Source organism: Eptesicus fuscus, chromosome 7 (genome assembly GCF_027574615.1).
Source record: "Eptesicus fuscus isolate TK198812 chromosome 7, DD_ASM_mEF_20220401, whole genome shotgun sequence".
In the NCBI taxonomy this organism is placed as follows: Eukaryota; Metazoa; Chordata; class Mammalia; order Chiroptera; family Vespertilionidae; genus Eptesicus; species Eptesicus fuscus.
Window position 1 is genome coordinate 89,161,847 of NC_072479.1, and position 23,856 is coordinate 89,185,702.

Below are 23,856 nucleotides of genomic sequence, written 5' to 3' on the forward strand. Positions count from 1 at the left end.
GTAGTTATGCATTTCATTTATGATCCTATATAATAAAAGCCTAATATGCAAATTGTCTCCTCAGGTGGTGTTCAACCACTCCCTATGGCATGCACTGACCACCACAGGGTGGCGCAGAACATGGCCAGCATCGGTGAGGTGGCACTGGCAGCGAGCAGCAGTGGAGGCGCTGCCAGCCCCAATGGGCCCCAACAAGAGCGGGCCACGGTGGGATAGTGGAGCAGGTGAGCAGGCAGCGCCAGACCAAGGCAGGGTGCCAAGCGGGGCTACGGGGCTGCGGGGCTGCAGGGCTGCGGGGCTGTGAGGCTTCGGACACAAGCTGGGGTCCAATCCCCGCAGGCCACCCCGAATTCATGCACCAGGCCTCTAGTAACAAATAATTGAATAAATGGTTTTATGTCATGAAAGACTGGCGATCTTGCTAAATGCAACAGTTTAATGCCCCTTGGATTTAAAGAGCTTTCTTTTGAGAATTGAGAAGTAGAAGAGAACTTTCTTAGCAGGTAGTTTACACATTCTTTGCATAGAGACCATGTCTGATGATTACTGGGTAGCACGCTCCTTTTCTTACTCTCCCAGCCCGCTATGGAGACCAACCATACTAGGCACAAAGCAAGAACTCATGGACTGATTTCTTCCTCACCTTCAGAATTCAGTGATAACGGCCAAAAGTATGATGACATTTTGTCTCCTGGCCCTGTCCAAGAAAAGAAAATGCATTTTAAAAATTCTATAAACTTTGCATTAAGTCCCTAAATTCAACTGCCAGTAACTCCCAAATAGGCTTTATCGCTATTTATTTATTTATTTATTTATTTATTTATTTATTTATTTTCTGCTTAATCCTCCCCTGAGGATATTTTTTCCATTGATTTTTCAGAGAGTGGAAGAGAGGAGGGGGGAGAGGAAGAGAAACATCATTGTGAGAGAGACACATGGATTGGTTGCCTCCCGCACACACACCAAACCTACAACCAGGTATGTGCCCTTGACCAGGAATTAAACTTGAGACCCTTCAGTGTGTGGGCCAATGCTCTAACCATTGAGCAACATTGGCCAAGGCATAGGCTTTATTGCTTTTAAAAGTAGTGCATACACAAACTCTTTGACCCAGCAATTCCACTTCTAGGAACTTACCGCAAGAAAAAAATCAGATCACTGGACAAAAAAAGTATGCACAATAATGTTTGTTGCAATGTTATTTATTTATTCCTTTTAACCCTCACCCAAGGATATTTTTTCATTGATTTTTAGAGAGAGCGGAAGAGAGAGGGAAATATCTATGTGAGAAAAAAGAGTTGGTGAAAAATTGATTGACTATCTGTTAGGTTGAGTCTTGTAGGAGATTTTCTTAAATTTCCACTTTGCACTTAGATTCTGCTCACCTCTTTCTTGTCCTACTTTTGCTCCTTCAATCCTTCTGTCCATCTGAATTCACTCTCCTCCCCATCCCCACTCCCGTTCCATTTATTCATTAAGTCTATAAACACCTCATCATGGGTTCTGACACTTTTTCACTCATAGAAAAAGTGGACGTTCCTGTTCCTCTTCACCAACTGTTAATAGCAGGTTCTAATTCCACCTCTCCAGTAATTCATAGAACATGTAAACAGGATGAATAGTCTCTAAAAGTTGTTATATTTCTATATGTGTTAATCCCCCTACTGATTAATGAACTGATTGGCGAAGAATATATGAGAGAAGAAGAGAATCAGCTATTCCTAGGAAGGGATTATAAAGTGCTCTGAACTAAACCAATATGATGTACCAACCAGGAAAAAAAAAAAATCCAAGCTGGTGAATGTCTTTATTGTGCAAAATAAAAATAGCATGGTGACTACACAATGGCTCAGTACCAAAAGAGAGGGAAAATGTTGAACTCCATAGCACATGACTGAAAATTCACATCTAAAATAGATATTCAAGTTCACCTTCTGTCAGCTGAAGAAGATAAAAAGCTTAGAACAATCAGGGATTTAAAGTGCTGCTGTGTGGTTGCAAACCATCCCTTTTAGACATGGCATAGGCTAGTGGCTAAGAGCATGGACGCTCATTCTGCTCCTTAATCCTCACACTTCAGTTCCCCATCTTCCAAAAGGGAGGGTACCAATAGCACCTACCTGCTGGGACTGTTAGGTGAGTTAACATATGTCCCACCCTGTGGACAGCATCAGGTGCCATGTCAGTGTAACCCAAGGAGAAAGCATGCTAAGGAGGGGAGGTACCTGGTGCGTCTGAGAAATAGCAAGGACACCAGTGTCCCGTAAGCACAGTGAATGAAGGGGAGTGATAGATGAGGTGAGAGAGATAACAAGGGCCCTGAGGGTCCTTTACTCAGGGAAATGAGCATCGTAAAATGGATCACTCTGACTGCTGGGCTGAGAAAAGACTGTAGGAGATGGGAGTCCAATAGGGAAGGCAAGAGATAATGGGGTCTCAGGATAGTAGTGGAAGTGGTGAGAGGTGGTCAGATTCTAGGTAAATTTGGAAATTAGACCTACGGAATTGGCTGAGACAGAGAAGGCTGTGGGGAAAGGAGCAGTTGGCATGATCAAAGCTTCAGTTTGGAACTTGCTAAAGCTGAGATGTTTATTAGACATCTAAGGGACCTAGATATAAAATACACTGTTCTTTCACGCAAGTACCATACTGGTTGATTTTTAAAAATTTTTTGTATTCCTCTAACATTATGCAATTCTATGTGGTCACTGAGTCGGGTCCTTTAATAGGCATCCTAACAGGAGCAGCATGCAGGCACTGTGGAAGACCCTGGCCTTTGGGGTCAGCGTTGAATCCTGCCTTTGATTCTTATCAGGGTTTTGTTTTTTCAGGCCTAGCCAGTGAACTCAGGGCACCTTAGGTTCTTCTGTCAAGTACGGATTCTACCACCTTTCCTACAGGCTAGTTGCAATTTCCAAACACAGATAATGTATGCAAAGTGCTTAGTCACAGCAGGCTGATAGGGAAATAATTGCTCATACTGTCTTCAAGGTAGGTATCTGGATGTGTCCTCTTTCTTGTCTTGTGAATAATTGACAGCATTTGAAAAGAGTAGGAGGGATAACTGACAACTAGCTTTTGTGAGAAACCCTGCATTAAAGTTCTTGAAACCAGAGTCATTGCAATGTCGATGCAAATTTGGGGAATCTGACACAACTTAGTGCAGATCTTTATCATATCAAGCTTCTGGGAAGTAGAGAAAGAGGATTGGGGTTTTAAAATGCCTGAACCCAAGTCCTAGAGACCAACGCTACATAAATTGAACGATAACAATATCTACCGGATATTATTCGACGAAGTTTGAATTTCTCAACAACTCTACAAACTCAAAAAAAAATAAAAAAATGGATTTCCAGATCCCCTCAATAGGAGCTAAAGAATTTTATCTCCCAGATGCAAATAAAGATTTAGACAGGTTCTCTCAGACCTTTCCATTTTATTCCACCTCCTTCCCACCCACTTGGACAAATACTAGGAGAAAGAGCTGTGAACTGTGTCCTCTCTCTAGACCAGACCTAGCACTTATTTGTTTACCCGAGAGCCAGGAGCCACAGGTCCTTGGCCTGCCCGATGACCGTCCTTTGTGATTGGGTCAGAAGCTGGACACAGTGATGAGGCAATTACCTTCAGCTTGACCTTGAAGGCCCCCGCTGACGTCAAGTTAGCTATTTAGTGTGGACTTTTCTATTGACATTTCTGACTGCCCCTTTTGCAAACTGAAAAAAATAACTGGAGGTCAAGTGGAAGGAAGATTGGGGAAAAGAAATCAGCCCATGTGAGTCAGATGATGTGAAAAGTACTCTGTAAACTGAGAGGTGCTAGAGGGAGATGGATTATTACTAAGGAGGAACCTTATCCCTACCTCTAAAATTATTTAACAGAGACCAGGGAGAATGACAGTGCACTCTCTTCCTTTTTGCTTCTGCAAACCTCTTATTTACAAGGTCTTTTCAGGCCATACTGTTTATCTTAATTGTAATCGGGTGCCCGCAAGTTCACCCACAGATATAAAACCCCTTTAAAAAAAAAAAGTTCTTAGACTTGCCAAGAACTTGTAAGCTTTAAGTACCTGGTGCATTCTGTGAAGTCAGGAGAGTCCTAGTACTACAGAAATCTAATCTTTAACTTAATTAACCAGAAGACAAAGGGCAGGATTAAAATAAACTAACTGTAATAATAATAATAGCTATGACTTATTTAGAGATAGGCAGTGGGCTAAGTGATTTACATTTCATCGTATTTAAAGCTCCAACAAGTCCATAAAGTAGAAACAATGACCCCCATGATATGGATGAGAAAACTGAGGCTCAGCGAAATTAATTTTCCAAAGTCAAATAGCTCATAAGAAACAGAAATGGGATTAAGACAAGTTTATTGGGCCCCAAAAGTCTTCTATTCTTCTACGATTTCATTCCACACTTTATAATTGCATAAATCTGCAAATATTACTTATAATTGCAAAATGTTACATGTGAGTCTTTAGTAGAAATTTTATAAAATTTTAATATTTTTCTATGAATTAGTGTCTCTGTGTTTCTATTTTCCACTATTTCTACTTTTCTCTATTTCTCTCTATATATCCCACCTTTCTTTTAAAAATGTGTATAGACACACACATCTGTTTGTGTCTGAGCTATTATGAATGATCTATGGATTTTTTTTCCCTTTTGGGTCTCTGTTACATTGTCTACTGAGTTATTTTCCTTTTTTTTGTTGTTTTCTTTCTTTGTTCTCTCTTTTCGACTGGACTGGTCTCTCTCTTTTATAAACACAATATGAAACTAAAGTATAATCTTATTTATTGTGTTCATCTAAAAGAATTTTTGCCTTATGTACTTCGTTTATAAATGGCTTTAAAGTGACACTAAATTGACTAACTTTTATAGTTTATGTTTTTACAGCTCCCTGCCTGCTTTTAGGGTATGTTATTGTATCCATAAAGTGTCTTCCTTTTGATTATGGTCTGTGCTGGGCAGGGAAAGTGCCCTTTCAGACCTAAGACAAGCTTCTACTAAAAGAAGATACATAAGTAACGTAATGAAGAAACTCCAAACCAAAACCCCGCCTGCCTGTTTTCACAGCAACTGACAGGCGGGCAGTCTGAGACACAGATGAGAATTACAGACCACCTTCCTTAAAGAAACTTGATTCTGTCTCCAACTCTGGGTGCAAAGCGAGGGGTTAGCCCGACCAGATCCAGTTCGGAGTGCGGGGAACACAGAGCTGAAACCCGTCTCACCTCAAGGGGTTTGGATCCAGTAGCCTTTTCGATCAATCCTTCTAGAAAGGATTTCGGGGAAGGTGGGCGGAGGTGCCAGTCGATTCTCTAGTCTCTATCCTCCCTCATCCCGGTCCCCCTTCATCTGGGGACCCTACGAAGGGATCCCGGACTGGAGCTGGCCAACCGAAAGGTGCCTGGCACCCGCCACCCCGCTTCGCGCTTTGCGGCCGCGCGGACCCAGGATCGACCCCCCACTGCACCCCCTCCTCTCCGCCCCCAGGTTCCTCTGCGGGCGGTTCTCCGCGTCTCGGACTGCCCCCACCCCCCTGGGCAGCGGTTTCCCGCATCCCCCCCTCCCCCTCCCGGGGCCCTGTCCCAGGTTCCCGCACCTGCCTCCACCAGGTTTCTCCCCACTTTACCCACTCGGGTGCCCCCGCCCACGGCGACCCCCTTCCACCTGGCCACGCGATCGTCGCAGCCCACCTTTCTCTCTCCAGGCGACCGAACTTCGGCTTCTTTATCGGTTAAGTAGGGAAAATAATCTGTACCTCATTTACCCGGAACGTGGCAAGGCGACAAAAAAAAAAAAAAAGAGGAGGTTCATTATAACATTGATTATTTTTTAAAATATATTTTTATTGATTTCAGAGAGGAAGGGAGAGGGAGAGAGAGAGAGAGAGAAAGAAACATCAATAATGAGAGAATCATTCATCGGCTGCCTCTGGCACGCCCCCTACCGGGGATCCAGCCCGCAACCTGGACATGTGCCATTGACCGGAATGGAACCTGGGATCCTTCAGTCCGCAGGCCGAGCCTCTCTATCCACTGAACCAAACCTGCTGGGGCTATACCATTGATTATTAATCAACATTCTGATCATCTGTACGAGTATTGCCATTGCCAAGGTTTGGAGGAGTGGGGGAAGCGCGCGTTCGTCCCGGGTTTGGAAGGGCGGCGAGCGCCCGCCCCTGCTCCACCCTCCGGCCCCGGCGGGCGGCGCCGCCTGCGGGCCTGCACCCTCCTCCGCTGTCCCTCCCGCGGCCACTGCCTGGCGACCGGCTCGCGACCCGCGGCGCGCGGCGACATGGCCGGCGACCACCGCCTCCTGCTGGAGAACGCGCGGCAGGTGGTGCTGGTGTGCGCCCGCGGGGAGCGCTTCCTGGCGCGGGACGCGCTGCGCAGCCTGGCGGTGCTGGAGGGCGCCAGCCTGGTGGTGGGCACGTAAGTGGCTGCGGGTTGGAGGGACCCGCCAGACAGGTCCTCGCTGGGCGCTTTTCCTAGAATGTGTGCGCCGTGGAGGGAAACCGGGTAAAAGCTTCCCGAACCCGCGGAGACATCGGCTGGACTGCCTTTGAGGAGCCTGTTGCTAACATGTTTGACGGTCTCGGGTGGGAAAAAAACGCACTCAAGCTGCACATGGCACCGGAACGCCTCTGCTGATAAAATATTGTCCAACAATCAGAAGGGGTTGGGGTTCTTTCCAGTGCTTCTTGAAGTGTGGTGAAGGGACCGTCTGCGTCAGATGGCCTGAGATGAGAGAGAGAGAGAGAGAGAGAGAGAGAGAGAGAGAGAGAGAGAGAGAGAGAGAGAGAGAGAGATTTCAGAGCCGCCACCTCCCCCCTACCTTCATCCCCAGATCGTTTTTTATGTTTTTTTCCCATCCCCAGATCTTTTAAGTCAGCATCTCTGTGGGTGGAGTTCTGAGACCTGGATTTTTATAAATACCTCTCCCACCTCCTTCTTCTGTGCACTAAAGCTTGGGAACTACACCAAACGTTTAGATGGTGATGGTTTGGGGTAATAGGAAATTAAGGTTCAGCCACCAGAAAACGAGGGCATTTTCAATTATTTTCCGTCAACCTTCTGCACTTCCCGCTAGAAGTGAATAACAGAACAGCCAGTTTGGGAGGGCGGGCCTGGGGTGGGGATGGGGGTTGGGTGCCAATTTGAATTGGAGAGCTACGTGGCAGGACTTGTGCAAGAGCCATCAGTCCCACCTCTTAGCTGAGCTGCTTAGGGTTGTGTAAGAGTCCAACTTTTAGGGACTGTGTGTTTTTAATTAACAAAGGGATCCAATCATTCATTTCCAGTGTTACTGTCAAAATCTGTTAAAATCAGTTAACGGAATTGCACAAAAGTAAGGATCCAGGGCTAGCTGACGGCCACAGTCTGGAGTCCCGAGGATTCAGGCCCCCAATGTCTTGCTCTGTGGTGCAGGACCCCTTTGCTCCAGTCACTCCGTCATCCACAGGGCTGCTCCATCTCTCATGATGTCTATTATTTCCATTAGGAAAGAGGAAGAGAAAGCAATCCTATTGGCTAAACTTAGTCACATGGCCACACCAGGTTGCTGGGAGACAGGAAATGTATCTTTATTCTGGGTGATCATGTGTCCAGCTAAATTTTAGGAATCTAGCACCTTGAGAAAAGGGAACATTGGTCTCAGAGAACAACTAGCATTCTCTGCTACACATGAGTTGACCTTTTGCCTTACAGGTGGCTAGAGCCACTTTTCCAAGGACAGAACTTCAAAAAAGACATACAGTAAATGCTGACTGACACCAAGAGACATCAATAACATATTTTAAATCATAAGTCAGATTTCTCACAATATTTCCCCAAACATTAGTAATTATTCCTTGATTTTTCTTCAGGGATGGGTTGATAAAAGCCATCGGTCCTGCTGATGTTATCCGAGAACAGTTTTCTGAAGAAACGTTTGAAGAAAGAATTGATTGTTCTGGGAAATGCATCTTGCCTGGTATCAACCTCTTTTCAGTAAAACCCCAAAAGCAGTTTTAGTAAAGAGGAAGAGTAGTAGCTTGTTTTAAAGAGGGTCTTACAATGATATTAAAATAAAATAATTACAATTTACTGCCCTGTAAGGTAAGATCATTATCGGCATGTTACAGACTAGAATACTGAAGTTTAGGGGTGAAATATCTTACCCTTGATTGCTAAACAGGTAAAGGGCAAGCTTGGACTCAGAACCATCCACTCACCCCACTTCTTCCCACTCTGATAATGAAGAGAGACCAGGTGTGTTGTGTTTAGGTTAAAAAACAGTGAGAAGAATTTTATTAATGTGTTTTGTAGGGAGGGCAAACAGGGAAAACTGCTACCTCCACTACCAGAATATACTTTAAATAAGTATAGAGTATGAAACAAAGGACCCATCTCTAGATGGAAAAAGGGAAGGAAAATCCCTAGAGGTTTCGCCAAATATGTATCTTTGGTGATTGACAACAGAATCAGCTTATTTACCATTCCCTCCTATATGATCTATGTTTTATGGCTTTGTATAATGATCTGAAACAAGTTTCACAAACTCTGAGTTCTGTGCAAACATAGAGGCTAATATTTATCCATTTAAAGTGTGTATTGTGTATATCTGACAGAGTTTCTACCTTCTGGCTCTTGGTAGACAGAAGATAAAGTCAGGGTGAAACCTTAAGAGAAAGCACAAAATACAATAGAAAGTGATCTGAATAGGGACTTTTGATTTTACTCCAAATCAGAACCCACTAATCAGCCATTTGATCCATTAGGTATTTTAAATAACCTGGGAAGACACACTTTTCTGAATTGTACCATGGTAAACCAAAGTTCCAAGTGATTGCTTTATAGTTTCTCTTTAATTAAAATATATTTCTTTCTTGAAGAAAGATTCATCTTTCTGCTTTCATAGTTTTCTTTCTCAAGGTTGACAGTAGGGATTGTATGATTCTGTTTTCACACCCAGATTATCACCTTGGTGATATGGTCATTGGTTTTGCTCAACTCAGAGTTGACATCCTATTTCAAAAGCTCGCTTGGTGAGCATGGGCTTAATGGGCAAAAGGAGCTGTATTTTTTTTAAGGAATATTTTCACCATGTTGAGTCACCCTCCTCTATTAGAGCCGGCCTCTAATAGACAAATTCTTCCTCTTCCACCCCCTGCAAGATGGCTGACCACCCTCATGCTTTCCAAAGAGCAGGATGTGTATTGAACCTGATGTCTAAGGGCTTTCTAGTTCTTAACTTTAAAAATGATTTGATTTCTTGATTACAGGTTTGGTGGATGCACACACACATCCAGTATGGGCTGGTGAGAGAGTTCACGAGTTTGCAATGAAGGTAATTGCAATGAATGATTGCAACTCAAAATGAAGCATAAACAAACATAGACAAGTCTTTTTCTAAAGAGTCCGTGGGCTGTCAGGCTTTGCCACATAGATTTGACATTGTGTCTTTGCTTACGTGTCTTTTTAAGGATATTTTTACTGGCCTGGACTATGGAAAATAAATTAGAATGAAACTAACTAGTTTATAACTGTCCCTAATCTTCATACTATGCACAGGACTAACAATCGCTTTAAGTATAATAGTTTTCAAAAATGTTTAACTGTAGAATCTTCATTCTAACAGCGCTGAGCTGCCTCACTCACTAATTTCTCCTCTCTTTTTCTTCCCCCAATCCATCCTACCAGCTCTGGGAGCCTTTGAAAAGGCTCCAGGAAACAATTTGAAAATCACCATTCATTAGGGTCAAACCAGGAAAAATATATTGCTCACAACAAAAATAAAATAAGTCTTATATTGTTCTCATTTTTTTCCAGAAGAAAAATGAGATTTATTAAGAAATGTAAAATATCAGTCATTAATTAGATGTAGACCCTCAAATCGCTAGTTGGAGCCAATTTTACATTGTTTGTTTTTAGCAAAATTTAGTTTTTAGAGCAGTTTTAGGCTCACAGCAAGACTGAGCGGAAGCTACAGAAATTTCCCACATACTTTCCATCCACCGCCCCAGTCTTCCCCATTTTCAACATCCTCCAGCAGAGTGGTACATTTGTTACAATGGGGGAACCTACATTGACACACCATTATCACCCAGAGTCCATAGTTTACATTACCTTGGGTTTGGACAAACGTATAAGCACATGTACCCACCATTGTAGGATCATACAGAGGAGTTACACGGCCCTCAAAATCCTCTGCACTCTGCCTCTTCATTCCTTTCTTCCCCCCACCCCCGGCAACCACTGATCCTTATACTGTCTCCATCCTTTTCCCAGAATGTCATATAGTTGGAATCACACAGTATGTAGCCTTTCCAGGTTGGCTTTTTCCTTTTGGTAATATGCACTTGAGTTTTCTCCATACCTTTTCGTCACATTGTTTCTAAGAAAGTCTATATACTAACAGCTAAATTGCATTACTTAGGGGAAAAAAAAACATTCTCAGATTTTGTGTACCTTCCTCAACAAACTAGAGCTGCTTTTAAGACTCCTTTATTAAATCACAGAATCTCAGAGCCAACTTTTCAGAGCCAGGTTTCTAAAAAGCAACCTTCGAGATTTGCAATCCAATTCTCTCATTGGATAGATGTGGAAAGTGCGGTCCGCAGAGGGAAGGGTGTCCGTTGAGTTGACCAGCTCGCCATGGCAGAACCCAGATGGAAATGGCGGAGACCCCGGGGCAGGCATACTGTGTTTGCACCACACTCCTGCTCAGGCCCAGAGTGACAGGAGCCCAGTGGGACCCCACAAAGAGCCTCTTCATTTGCTTGAGCCACAGAGGTCAGGTCCCAAACTCTTGTGGCCAAATACTGAGGTCTCTTTGGTGGAGATTTGAATGACTGCAGTGGGGCCCTCCCCGGAATAGCTTTGCTATTTTTTTTAAAGGTGCTGAGGGATAGGCGGAGACTTAACTGGTATACACTGGGGTAGACTGGGTTGTTAAAATACTGAAATACTTTTGTACCCGGTGGTAAATTGCCGCTGCCCTGAGACCAGAAGCCTCCACCACATCTCGCATCTCTGCCACCCCAGTATTTCCCTGGGAATTCCCTGCCAGCCACCCCTTTTCTGATCTGCTAATGCCCTGGCATATAGATTGTGAATCATTTTGAATATCACTCTCCCCCCCCCGCCCCCCCCCGGCGCCCCCAACCTTCCCCTCCCGCCCCCCTCCCCGTAGGTAGGTTCTGCAGAGCTGCCTGCAACCTCCCAGCATTCGCTCTGCCTAACGGTGAGCGTCGTGTTCAGTTGGCAGGAGCCACGTACATGGAGATCCACCAGGCCGGAGGAGGGATCAACTTCACGGTGGAGCGCACGCGCCAGGCCTCGGAGGAGGAGCTGTTCGGCTCCCTCCAGCAGCGGCTGCAGTGCATGCTGAGGGCGGGCACCACGCTGGTGGAGTGCAAGAGCGGCTACGGCCTCAACCTGGACACTGAGCTCAAGATGCTCCGCGTGATCGAGCGCGCCCGGCGGCAGATGGCCATCGGCATCTCGGCCACGTACTGCGGGGCTCACTCCGTGCCAAAGTAACCGCAGCCGAAGCGACCGGCGTTTAACTCGGTTGGGCCTTGAGGGGGCCGCTTTCCCCAAGGGCGGCTCACAGCTTTAGCTCTTGCGGAGAGAGCTGTAGACGTCCTGGGAAAGGTGTTGTGATTCTGATGGCCAGCCATCTCTCACATGGTTCTAGGAAGGTGACCCCCCACCAGACCCATCACTTGGCTAGCCCCCTGATGGTGAAGGAAGAGGAGATTCTCACAACTCTTTGGGTTAACAAAGAGAGATGAGGTGGCTGTCTCCTGCTGCTTCTGCATCTTCTGTGTCCTGGAATTTCCAGACGGGAAGGCAGTCCCAGAGCTAACTGATCCCAAAGAAATCCAGGACTTGGAAATTCACCAGCTACTCCACAGTCTCATGCAGGTTTAGGTTTTGACAACTTAGATATATAAATGCTACAGGCTTGCCAAAAAAATTATTTGAAAAAAGAACTTATGTATTTTATAAATATATTTCGTTTCGGGAACTCTAAAACATAACATTTTAATGGCAATTTTCTGTGTGCCATCTTCAGAGGAACTAAAGAAATTAACTTTGAAATTTATTATTAAAAAGTGAAAACGAATTACATAGAAAAGAAACACAAGTACATACTTCATATTTCCAATTACGTTTATTGTATGTCTTTAGCATTCATACTTCTGAAATTATTAAAGCTTGAAACTTCCCTAAGACTTCTGGGAAGAGCTTGTCTATAGAAACAGATTTTTTTCAAATGGAATATAATGGGTAAGGTGTGTGATGGCCTGTTTTTATTTTTTTTTTGCAAAAGGACAGTGTGACATGGTAGAAAAGACTCAAACTTTGGAGTAGTATCAGACCTGGGTCTGAATCCAGCTTAACTACTTCCAGTTGGGTGATTTTGAGGCATCTTCTAACTTTTTGAACATGAATTATTAATCTATAAAGTAGCTACATAACACCCTATTTTATATGATTATCTTGATAATGATATGTAAATGCCCATCTCCTCTATCTATCCACCTGAATGGTTTTCACTGAATGAGAGGCCTCTATTCAGTTTAGTCCCAATTATGGAACTAACGTTTTAGAGGTTTCTCCATCTGCCAGTGAGCCTCTGAGGTCTGCATCTCGATGCCCAGTGATAAAGCCCGAGGCTCAGAGTACGCCAAAGGACAGCTAAATCACATGTCCAAAGAGTTAGGTAGCCAGCAAGTGGTAGAGCTCTGTGTGTATTTGACTTCGAAAGCCCAGCCCTTCCTAATATATAACTACCCCAGAATCTTAGTGAGAATGTTGGGGCCTTCTACTAGCCTCTTCTCCCATGTCCCCAAATGGTGAGACAGGAAGCCTTAGGCAGATGCTTCTAGAAATAGTGTAGAGGAAGAAAAGGACAGGGTGATAGCTGGGGCCCAGGTAAGAGGCCTGCAGTTGGGTTGTCAGGGAAGTCTCCAGGATGCTCTCTAGGTGCCCTTGACAAGTAGATTCTGTTGTGTGTGTGTGTTTTTTTTTTTAAAATATATTTTATTGATTTTTTACAGAGAGGAAGGGAGAGGGATAGAGAGTCAGAAACATTGATGGGAGAGAAACATCAACCAGCTGCCTCCTGCACACCCCGCTACTGGGGATGTGCCCGCAACCAAGGTACATGCCCTTGACTGGGATCGAACCTGGGACCCTTGAGTCCGCAGGCCGATGCACTATCCACTGAGCCAAACCAGTTAGGGTGTAGATTCTGTTTTTTTCAGCAAGATGACCTTGCCAGCATTCCCAAAGGCAACACTGGTGTGCCAGAATGGATGAGCCATTTGAGTCTCTGTGAATAGGGTCAGAGCATATAGAAGTCTTATCAATACCTCTGCTGCATAGGCATGTCACAATTGTTAATAGCTTTGATTCTTTCTGTACTTTTCTGAGGCTTGAGGTCATTTACCTATAGTTTCTCAGGTTCTCCAAGCACCAAAAAACCCTCCTTCCAGTTAAAAAATATATTTGCCCATGGAAATGTTCTTTTCTTTCCTCAGAGGAAAAACTGCTACTGAAGCTGCTGATGACATCATCAATAACCACCTCCCAAAGCTGAAGGAACTTGGCAGAAATGGGCAGATTCACGTTGACAACATAGACGTGTTCTGTGAGAAGGGTGTCTTTGATCTGGATTCTACCAGAAGGATTCTTCAAGGTGGAAAAGATATAGGGTTACAGATTAACTTCCATGGGGATGAACTCCACCCGATGAAGGCTGCGGAGGTACAGTTGACTTTTGGCTTTTCCTTTGTCAACACTCACGTTATGGAAAACTTACCTGGTTTGTTCAAAGACAGGAGCGGCCTTCTGAAAAGATAGAGAGTACGGAAATTGGTTTGAACAATGTGCAGATTGCTCAGGCTGAGCCTTGGAATCCCTTACCTCTATTAGAAATTTACTTTTTTGCTTTGCTTTGTTTTGTTTTGTTTTCTGTTCTTTAATTTCAGAGAAGAAGGGAAGGGAGAGGGAGAGAACCATTGATCGGCTGCCTCCTACATGCCCCTTACTGGGGATCAAGTCTGCAACTCAGGCATGTGCCCTGAATGGGAATTGAACTGTGACCTCCTGGTTCACAGGTCGACACCACTCTGGCCAGCCTGGTAATTTACTTTTATTATCACCTGCTGGTGATGTTAGTAGGAAAGAAGTACCTTTGTGTTCTCGCTGACTAAATCCACAACCTATTTTGGTTGGTACAGAAAGCCATACTAGCAGAGTCTGTTAATTTCACATGCAGCTCCTAGGGTTTTCCGTGGCATCATTCAGATGAACGTGAGTGAAGCACACCATTAATAGCCAGGACATGATTTTCAAATCTATAGGTCTTGCCCAGATTCATTTACTTATGCTTTCAACCAATATTTGAGTGTCTAGTGTGTGCCAGGCACTGTTGAAGGCACGGAGAACTCCTCAGTAAATACGATAGCTTGTGAGTGGGGTGAGGAGCTAAATGGACAACTGCCCTTGGGTATAAATACAGATGTAGATACCCCACATGTGTCTTAACCACATGTCCTGCTTGAGCTTTTAAAATCACTTCCAATTTGTGCCCTGTGTTTCCTGCCCCAGTGATGACACCATTATCTATGGCCTAAATCAAAAAACCCAATCTCATTCCTCCCTCCCCTTCATCTACCACATTTCAGCCAAACAACAAATCCTGCCAATTTCCTCCTGCATATCTCTAGGTTCCCCTCTCTTCACCCCACTGCCTAGATCCAACCACCATCAGCTCTCACCTGGATTCCTGTAACCACTGCTCTTGCCTCTAAGCTTGCCTCCACTTGAATCTGTTTCTGTAATCCGTCCTCGTAGTGTATCTATCATTCCTCTCTATTGCTTAAAACCACCTAAAGGCTTACCATTGCTCATAGGGCGAATTCCAAACTCCCTATATGTAGGCTTGCCAGGATCCAGCCCTAGTTTATCTCTCTATCTTCCTTTCTCTCTCCTCTCACTTTTCACCACCTTCACCCTGTCTACTGTGGACCAGCCACATTAAACTACCAGCCTCTGCACATATTGTTTCTGTAATCTGAACTCCCCTTTGTCTCATTAATTCTAACTCCCTTTCATGTTTCATCTTAGCCACAGCTTCTCTGGGGTCCTTCCCAGAGCTCTCCAGTAGTGGGTTATAGCTCCTCCTGTACTTACCCCACTGTGTTAAAATTGCCTCTGCGATCCCTGCTGGACTGCAAACACTGAGGACTGCACCCATGTCTTACACAGCCCTGTCCCTGGAGCTTAGCGCAGTGCCTGGCATACCCATGGCCTTTACTAAGTAAACAGTTGTTGAATATTTGTTAAATGACACCTGAACAGGGTGGTCAACAAGATACTTTTGGCTGTAGAGAGTGACAGGTGAATTAAATCAATAGAGGTCAATACCCAGGATGAGCAAATCAACTTTGGAAAAGTGAGGGCGATTCCAAGGTCAGAAAGGAGCTCTTCTGGGGGAGCATAGTCTGTCCTGTGGTCCGGACGCTCTTAGACCTGAGCCAGCTGCTGATGAGGGGCCTTCCCTGCCCTGGTGTGTGGGGACTGCAGCCGCTCTGGGCCACAGTGTAATGTCAAATATTGTCTCCTCTCCTCTCCTTGGAATATGTCTTAACATACCACCTTTCATCCTGGGCATTGTGTGTGTGTGTGTGTGTGTGTGTGTGTGTGTGTGTGTGTGTTCATGTGTATAAAATTATAAAAATGAGAAAAAAATCCACGTTAATGGTTCCATGATCCTCATAGCATTGCCTCTTCTTGTTGTTTTTTTTTCTAACAATCTAGCCAAACTTTTCATCTGGACAGAACTCAAGCTCAAGGAGCATTCTCGAATTACACACACAATCTGCATTTTTAAAGTTTGTTTTCTTAACTGATTATCTGTTTTCACTGAAAGCAATGGCATTCCAAGATACATTTTTATTGTGATTTTATGATGCTACAATAGATGTTGTTATCAATATTACTCAGTGTTTTATTCTGATTCATAAGATCCATAACCTTTTCTTTTTTAGCAAATGTCTGAAGAATGTCAGTAAGCATTTGTGTAGACAAATAGTTGTTAAAGCAGCACACTAGCTAATTTTCAAACGAATGTCCATCACAAACCTTTTATCCATTTTGGGGCTTGTGCTTGTGAGAGGTAGTTGACAGGAGATCTTCATAAGAGAGTGCTGTTTATCTTGGCAGGAAAAGCAGTTTTATGGCACTTTATTAATTTGTTGTTGCTGTTGGTTAAATCTTTTTCTCTCTGTTCATTCTGCTTAGCTCGGAGCTGAACTGGGAGCCCGGGCAATCAGTCACCTGGAAGAAGTGAGTGATGAAGGCATTGCTGCCATGGCAACGGCTGGGTGCTCCGCGGTTCTTCTGCCCACCACGGCCTACATGCTCAGGTGAGGTCATCCTCACGGCCACACAAGAGCTGCAAGTGCACGTTGTGAAGACACAGACTTCCAAGATGCCTAACTATTATCTCATTGCCCTTCCAAATCCCTTAATAATGCAGATCAAGAAAACTTAGCTCATGGAAGGTGCCAATTCTGGAATGATGTTCAGAAATGAATTACCCTGAGGAAGGAGCTCAGAACTAAATTGACTTTCAGTGGTGGGCTGGTTGGGGACGGTGACTCTTTCTTTTTCTTTTCTTTTAACTAGTTTTGGAGTTTCTAATTTAAAGAAAAATCAGTGTGCATTACCTTTATAATTAGAAAAAAAATGAAGTAAGCTTTATACTTTAAAATATATGCATAAGTCTTGGCTGGGTGGCTCAGTTGCTTCGAGTGTTCTCCCATACACTAAAAGGTTGCAGATTTGACCCCTGGTCAGGGCGCTTACGGGAGGCATCTAATTGATGTTTTTCTCTTCTCTTCTCTTCTCTTCTTTTCTCTTCTCTTCTCTTCTCTTCTCTTCTCTTCTCTTCTCTTCCCTTCCCTTCCCTTCCCTTCCCTTCCCTTCCCTTCCCTTCCCTTCCCTTCCCTTCCCTTCTCTCTCCCTCTCTCTCCTCTAACAAAACAAACAAAAAACATGCCTAAGATATTAGGGATATTTAACGGTATTCAGAATCTGCATGAGCTGTTTTCTGAGAAGTTGAGTGTAGGTGCACAGTTGTGTACCAGAATCCTCATAAATCCTGGGGGTGAGAGGAAAGAGGAGATGTCTGTTCTGCAAAAAAATCTCTCCAGGAATTTTGCTGTATGCCCTCTATGGGTTGGATACATTTAGTCCATCTTGTGTAACTGCCATTGCTTTAACTCTACCAAATCTGAGACCCTTCTGACCCTTTCCTTTGTGCCACCTGCATAACGACCACCAAGTTTGTGGTCAGGGAGGCCGGCATTCAAGAGACGTTTTATCCTCTTACAACCAGGTGCTTTCCGTGAGGCTGGGATACCTGGTTTTCAAGGCGCTGACCCAACAGCTATGGCCTTGCACAGTGGTTATCAACCTGGGGTGATTTTTGCCCCTCAGGGGACATTTGTCAATGTCCGGAGACATTTTTTGTTTGTTACAACTAAGTGGTGCTACTGACATCTGATGAATAGAGGCGGGTGATTCTGCTACATATCCTACAATGCACAGAACAACCTCCCACAACAAAGAATTATCCAGACCAAGAAATGAATTGTGCTAAGGTTGAAAATGTCTGCCTTAGGGATCGAAAAACAAGGTTTTGAGTAACTGTCATAAGGGAGAAGAAAGAACTATTTCAGTGCTTTCCTGAAACTTATTATGATCTTATACACATACATTGATATAGACTACGATCAGGAAATAGCAATCAATAATCACTTAGCCTTGAGTTTCTGTTTCTTCTCCCAGAAGAAATGAGGGTTGGATAGCTTAAGTCTCCTTCCATTTGGAACATCTATCCTGCAAAAGCTCTCATTATGGATACTGACATCTTTGTCTCCCTCCCTTAGGCTGAAGCAGCCTCGCGCCAGGAAGATGTTAGATGAAGGAGTAATAGTTGCTTTGGGCAGTGACTTCAACCCTAATGCCTATTGCTTTTCAATGGTAATTATTTTTAATATGCCTTTCAGAGCAGAGTATCAAACTTCTACCAAGCATATAAGTACTTTTAAAATATTTCTTTTAAAATGTATCAAACATCAAAAAATATTTTCCTGTGTAACAAGAAAAAAAGATATAGATAGTAGTGTATTTGGATTTTTCTGCACAGAGAAAGGAGAAAAGGTCCTGTTTGCATAGTTTTCTGATAGCCTTGGGCATTGTGGCTTTATAATAACCCATTTTTCCCTTGGAGAATAGGATAAGCTCAAAGGAGTTTTAGTGAGTAAGCCTGGAGGGGAGCTTTATTTTATACATTAAGTGGTCTTGAAAAGTTGTAAATAAATATTAAATACACATGGGGTAATCTCGATAATAAAGGAATTTTTTCTAAAGCATAAGAACCTTTATGTATAAGTTTAAATGTTCCCATATCAATCAAGCCATTTCCACCTACACGTTTAATCACCATTATTTGTTGTGCTGTGCTGAGAAATGTCCCATCTTGCTACTTTCCTCTGACACTTTTCTCTTCCATCTCAGCCAATGGTCATGCATCTGGCCTGTGTAAACATGAGAATGTCCATGCCGGAGGCCTTGGCCGCAGCCACCATCAATGCCGCTTATGCACTGGGAAAATCTCACACACATGGATCTTTGGAAGTTGGCAAACAGGGAGATCTCATTATCATCAATGCATCCAGGTGAGTGAGTCCCCAACTAAGCTGTTTTAAGCCTCTTGTGGGATATAGACCTGGTATTAAACCCTTTTCCACTAATTATTAGTGTCAGGCTCTATGTCGGCTCAGAAGCTACCCAGTCCTGTCTATCTTCATCCTTTTACAACCAAGTCTCTCTACAAGTCCTAAGCCACAGGGTAGACTCTGTTTTCCGGTCTCTTCATCCACCTTCTATCTCTCCTAGATCTCTAGGCTTCTCCGAGTCTACCTGGACTTTGGGCTTGTTGTGCCCTCTGGCATGTGTTTTTGTTTTTCTGTTTGGCTTCTGACCTGCTTATGCTGGGCCACACAGGTCCCAACTTCAGCTTGTCACCCCGATTCTGATCGTTACTGCTCTAACTTCTTATTCCTACTGGATCCCCAAACCCTCACATCAGTGTTCCTGTCCTGGTTTCTTATTACTCACCCACAGTCTGCTGCCATCTGGGTCTCCCATGTGACAGTTTGAGTCTTCTTGTTCTAAATCTTCGATCCCTCACTCTAGTGAGCCTGTCTCAGCTCTTGGACCTCATCACCTTCAACAGAAGAGAGTGGCTCTGTAATTCTACTCTCTGTGGTCATAAACCACCCTCATTTTCTTTTCTTAAAAAAATGTACTATTATTTTTTTTTTGAAAGAGAATGAGAGAGAGAGAGAGAGAGAGAGAGAGAGAGAGAGAGAGAGAGAGAAGCATTGATTGGCCACCTCCTGTACATACCCTGAATGGGGATTTAACTTGCAAACTGGGTATGTGTCCTGACCGGGAATTGAACCAGCCACCTTTTGGTGTACAGGATGACACTCCAACCAGTTGAGCCACACCAACCATGGCCACTCTCTCTACTGAAAACAATGTTGATGTTGTTACCATTTGTGCATTATTTAATTGAATCAAATATTTTAAGTTCAAATACTTAAATGGTATTATTAAACATTATTTGATTTGTCATAGGCTAGTTAGTAATATATCATTTTTTAAAAGCCCAAATATCAATGACTAGGTATAAATAAATTTTTAGAGAATGTATTTTTAAATTAGCATTTAAGGATAGTGATAATTTTGACTTGTATGTATTGAAGTAATGTTTAATTTCTTTCTAGATGGGAGCATTTGATTTACCAGTTTGGAGGCCATAACGAATTAATCGAGTATGTTATAACTAAAGGAAAAGTCATCTATAAAAAATGACAGATCTTAAAGGAAAGAGAAGACTTTGATTGTATAAAATGCATCAATACAGTATGTTAGAAGTTAAAATATCTTAGTAGTTTACAAAATGATGTCACTTAAACCTAAATGTATTTCATTGTTTTGTTAATCCACTCATAAAACCCAAGGGATTAACTTATTTTAATTTAATAAGCACCTGGACATAGAAACAGGTAAACCAATTGTGATGATAATCTCAAAACATTACATTATTTCACAAATACTTGTCATAAATATTCTGAAGATTAATAGGATGAATGATCACAAGAATGCATTTGTGGGTGAAGGCAGATTGACAATCAGGTAGACATGGCTTGAAATTTCCATTTTGTTTCTGCTTTTCAAATTTCAGGATTTCAACAATATTTAGTGAAAATTGGGGGATGGAAGGAAATCCAAGTGAGATGCTCCCTCCAGATTAAGCTAAAATGCAGCCTTCTAGAATAGCAAATAGTTTTTCCTTTCCCCACCGGTTAGTTCTTTCTAGATGTTCATCAAATGAAGTGCATCAGTGTCCCCTGAGGGAGCGTGTCCTTCCATTTCTAGTTTCCCTTCAACCTTAGCTCGAAATAGACTTCACAGCACAGTTCAAGGCTCATCATTTTACATACAGGTTCTGGGGCCTTCTTGTAATGGATGTTTGTTTGTTTTTTTACCAAAAATCCAATAATGTAATTTTTTTGAAATTGCTTTTAAGTTTTTGATTCTTCACATTATAATTATATAGAAACCATGTCATAACGTTAATAAATATGTGCTGTCATTATTATTGTTGTTGTTTCCTTGCAGTCCCAGAGGTAGATCAGCGCCTTGTCTGATAGAGCTTTTTAGGAAATAAACAAATTACAGAATTACTTATAAAGAGTAGATGATTATTTACATATATAAATGTAGGGTGTCCTCCCCAAAATGTACACAAACACTTTGAATAATTATAAAGGCAGTGTTTAGTAAAATACAGTTTATTTTAAAAATTGAGCTGTCAAAGTATGTATGCATTGTTTTGGGACACCCTGTAATTGCTTTGTGTAAATTTAGTTGAAATATTTTTAAAATGTCTTAATCACCTTTATGATCATAGCTGTGTTATGGAACTTCATCCTATTTATGAAGAAATGATTTGAGGAATAAACAATGACTATCCAAATTACCACCCGTTTCAGGTTAATAGAGGCTGAACGAGTGAGGATTTTACTGTATTCAGTATAAATCAAATCAGATTACCCCTTGTTGGAATGTTAAGTGTAACAGGATACATCACTGTCACCACCTAGTAGCCCGGGGTCTCTGGCACTATCCCTCTTATGCTTAGAGAAGGGTATTGAGGGGGTATGGGATCACCTGGTCAATGGTGGGAATTTGGGATGTACGAGAGAGATGTAAAGGCCAATATTAAATATTAGGTCTGCCCTGGAACCCAAGACACACATCCTATTTCCCTCTAGGAGACACTCACTCAAAACATAGCATTCCTGTCTTTTTTGAAGGAAAGCAGAAGAGGGTACCCACCAGGAACTGCCTTAGTCCTCCCGGGCCTTGCAACTCAAGGGAACTCTCTACAAATGCCCCACATCAGCCCCAACCCAGTCCTGCAGAAGCCCCCTGGTGATTCATGTGCCCATTGAAGTCTGAGAAGTGCTGCAGCCTAAGACCCCAGCCAAACAAACTTCCACCCTGTTCCTCACAAACACCATCTGCCTTGCAGCACTGTTCCCTCTGCCTGGAATGCGGTTCCTCTCTTCTCTAGGTGGGAAATCAGAACTAGTCACCTCCCACCCCACCATGCTCCCTTCCCTCGAATACAGTCTTTATATCATTGTAATAACTGTCTTTCTCTTTAAATTGTGAGTTAGTAGAGGGCAGGGACCTCGTTGTGTCCCCAGGATCTAGTACGGGGGACTGGTTCATAGCAGGTGATCAATAAATGAACTAATGAATGGCTGCACAAGCATACAGATCATCATAGTAAAAATTACTTGTCAAAATACACTAAGCAGGCCAACCTAGGGGTGCAGTTATTCTATCATTAGGAAAGAACATATGAGTTCCTTGATATAATGTCAAAGGATGATGCTCATGAGGGAGCCAAGTGTTAAAGTAAAACCAAGCAAAGAGACAATTTCAAGGTTGGATGGGGGTGGGATTGCCATCCTAAGCTTTGGAGGTTGGGAGGATTGTGATGAGAGGGAACGGTCCAAGATGGAACATCATGAAATGTTCAGAAGACAGGTGGTGAGTCCTCCTACAGTAGAGAGCTCAGGGGGGAGCTGAGACTATAAGGTGAGGTCAGCTTTCACAGGGCTTTGAGTGTCAGGCTCACTGGCCAGAACTTTATTGTAAAGTCAGGGGAAGCCACCGGACGCTTTTGAGTAGGTTAGGGCCAGGCCGAGAGTGTTGTAGAAAGAGTAATCTGGTTTCAGAGTGCATAGCAGGCACTCAAATATTTGTTGTGCAAGTGGACTCTGGCAAGATACTTTGAACAAGCCCCTTAGCGGAGAGAGTAGACCTTCCGGGCTAGATGTCCAGGCAGAAAGTGAGATGTGAACACTCTACTCTGTGCTCCACATTGGGCCACATGCTATATTGATGCACCACAGCTCTGGTACAGTGCCTCCCAAACAGTGGCCATGGTAGGTGGAATGCTAACGGCTACAAGTACCAAATCTGACCAAAACTGGCTTAAGGAATGAGAAAGTTCATTGGTTCACCCTTGGAAATTTCACAAGAAGAACAGGCTGAGGACTGGTTTATCTGGAAGCTCAGTAATGCTGAAGACCCAGATGCCTTCCTTCCCGCTGCTCTGCCATCTGGTGTTGGTGTCACCCGGTGGCTATCTTCTCTCTTGAGTCAGGATGGCTACCCACAGCATGGGTGCTCTATGCCTCCTCATTCAGATCCAGCAGGAGGGTGAGAAAGGATGGCTGTGGTGGTTCTCAGGGGAGAAAACAAATTCTCGAAGCCTCCAGTAAAACTCTTCTCTGTCTCATTGGCCCAAATTGCAACCTCAGCCCTTTCTTGAACTAATCACTAAGCAAAGAGAATGGGAATACCTCGAGACAAACCAGGCCTATGCCCTGAGCTGAAATGAATTTCCACCAACTCTTTTGTTGTTGTTGTTGGTTTGTGTGTTGTTGTTTTTTAAATATATTTTTATTGGTTTCAGGGAGAGATAGAAACATCAATGATTAGAGAGAATCATTGATCGTCTGCCTCCTGCACACCCCACACTGGGGATTGAGCCCACAAACTGGGCATGTGCTCTGACCAGGAATCAAAATCAAACTGTGACCTCCTGGTTCATAGGTCGATGCTCAACCACTGAGCAACACTTGTCAGGCAGGTGTGTGTGTGTGTGTGTGTGTGTGTGTGTGTTGTCAATGTTTAAATTTAATAAGTATCTTCAACAGAAGTAACCCCCCAAATGCAGTGATCATGTGATTTATGAGGTAATTAGAAGGCTTAATAAAAATATAATAATTCAATGATCAGATCCAGAAATGAGGTACAAGTTTAAAGTAGTATAAAAATTATCTTTTTTTCCTCCCCCCCAAAATTTCAGGTCATGTACGGAATTTTATGTATGTGGTAGATTGATAGAGTAATGACCCCCAAATCATATGCCCATGCCCTTGAGTACTTCTCTCCCAAGTTGACCTTGACTTGCTCTGACCAACAGAAACAGCAGAAGCTGGAAAAGTCCTTGCACTTTGAGGTTTCCCCTCTGTCAGCAGGTGAGGAAGCCAGGTGAGCCTGCGGGGGGAGGATATCACAGTGCCTCTATTTTGCTGCTACTCAATAGGAAAGAGAAAAACTGAGTCAATCACATTTTCTAAAGGTACTTTTTCATGGGCAAACATTCATCAACTACATCTTTCAGA

The 23,856-nt window shown here is 43.3% G+C and overlaps 2 protein-coding genes across 5 annotated transcripts in view; one reads left to right on the forward strand and one right to left on the reverse strand.

The window, feature by feature from the left end:
* Nucleotides 1–5,390, reverse strand: part of CCDC38 (coiled-coil domain containing 38) — a 41,100-nt gene extending 35,710 nt beyond the window's left edge. For 3 of the 4 annotated variants that reach the window (XM_054719371.1, XM_054719373.1, XM_028150298.2), the window contains exons 1-2: nucleotides 5,240–5,390; nucleotides 644–697 (exon numbers count right to left, since the gene is read on the reverse strand). In XM_054719371.1, coding sequence (XP_054575346.1) covers nucleotides 644–683 — 40 coding nt within the window. In that variant the 5' untranslated portion in view covers nucleotides 684–697; nucleotides 5,240–5,390. The remainder of the gene's footprint in view (nucleotides 1–643; nucleotides 698–5,239) is intronic. The other variant, XM_054719372.1, reaches the window with a different exon arrangement.
* Nucleotides 5,391–6,178: 788 nt separating this feature from the next.
* AMDHD1 (amidohydrolase domain containing 1) lies at nucleotides 6,179–20,744 on the forward strand. The gene is made up of 9 exons (XM_008144793.3): nucleotides 6,179–6,442; nucleotides 7,876–7,982; nucleotides 9,274–9,338; nucleotides 11,252–11,529; nucleotides 13,543–13,768; nucleotides 16,310–16,434; nucleotides 17,962–18,055; nucleotides 18,593–18,753; nucleotides 19,870–20,744. Exons 1-9 carry the CDS (start codon nucleotides 6,306–6,308, stop codon nucleotides 19,955–19,957), a joined length of 1,281 nt encoding a protein of 426 aa, XP_008143015.2. The 5' UTR covers nucleotides 6,179–6,305; the 3' UTR covers nucleotides 19,958–20,744.
* The last annotated feature ends 3,112 nt before the right edge of the window (nucleotides 20,745–23,856 follow it).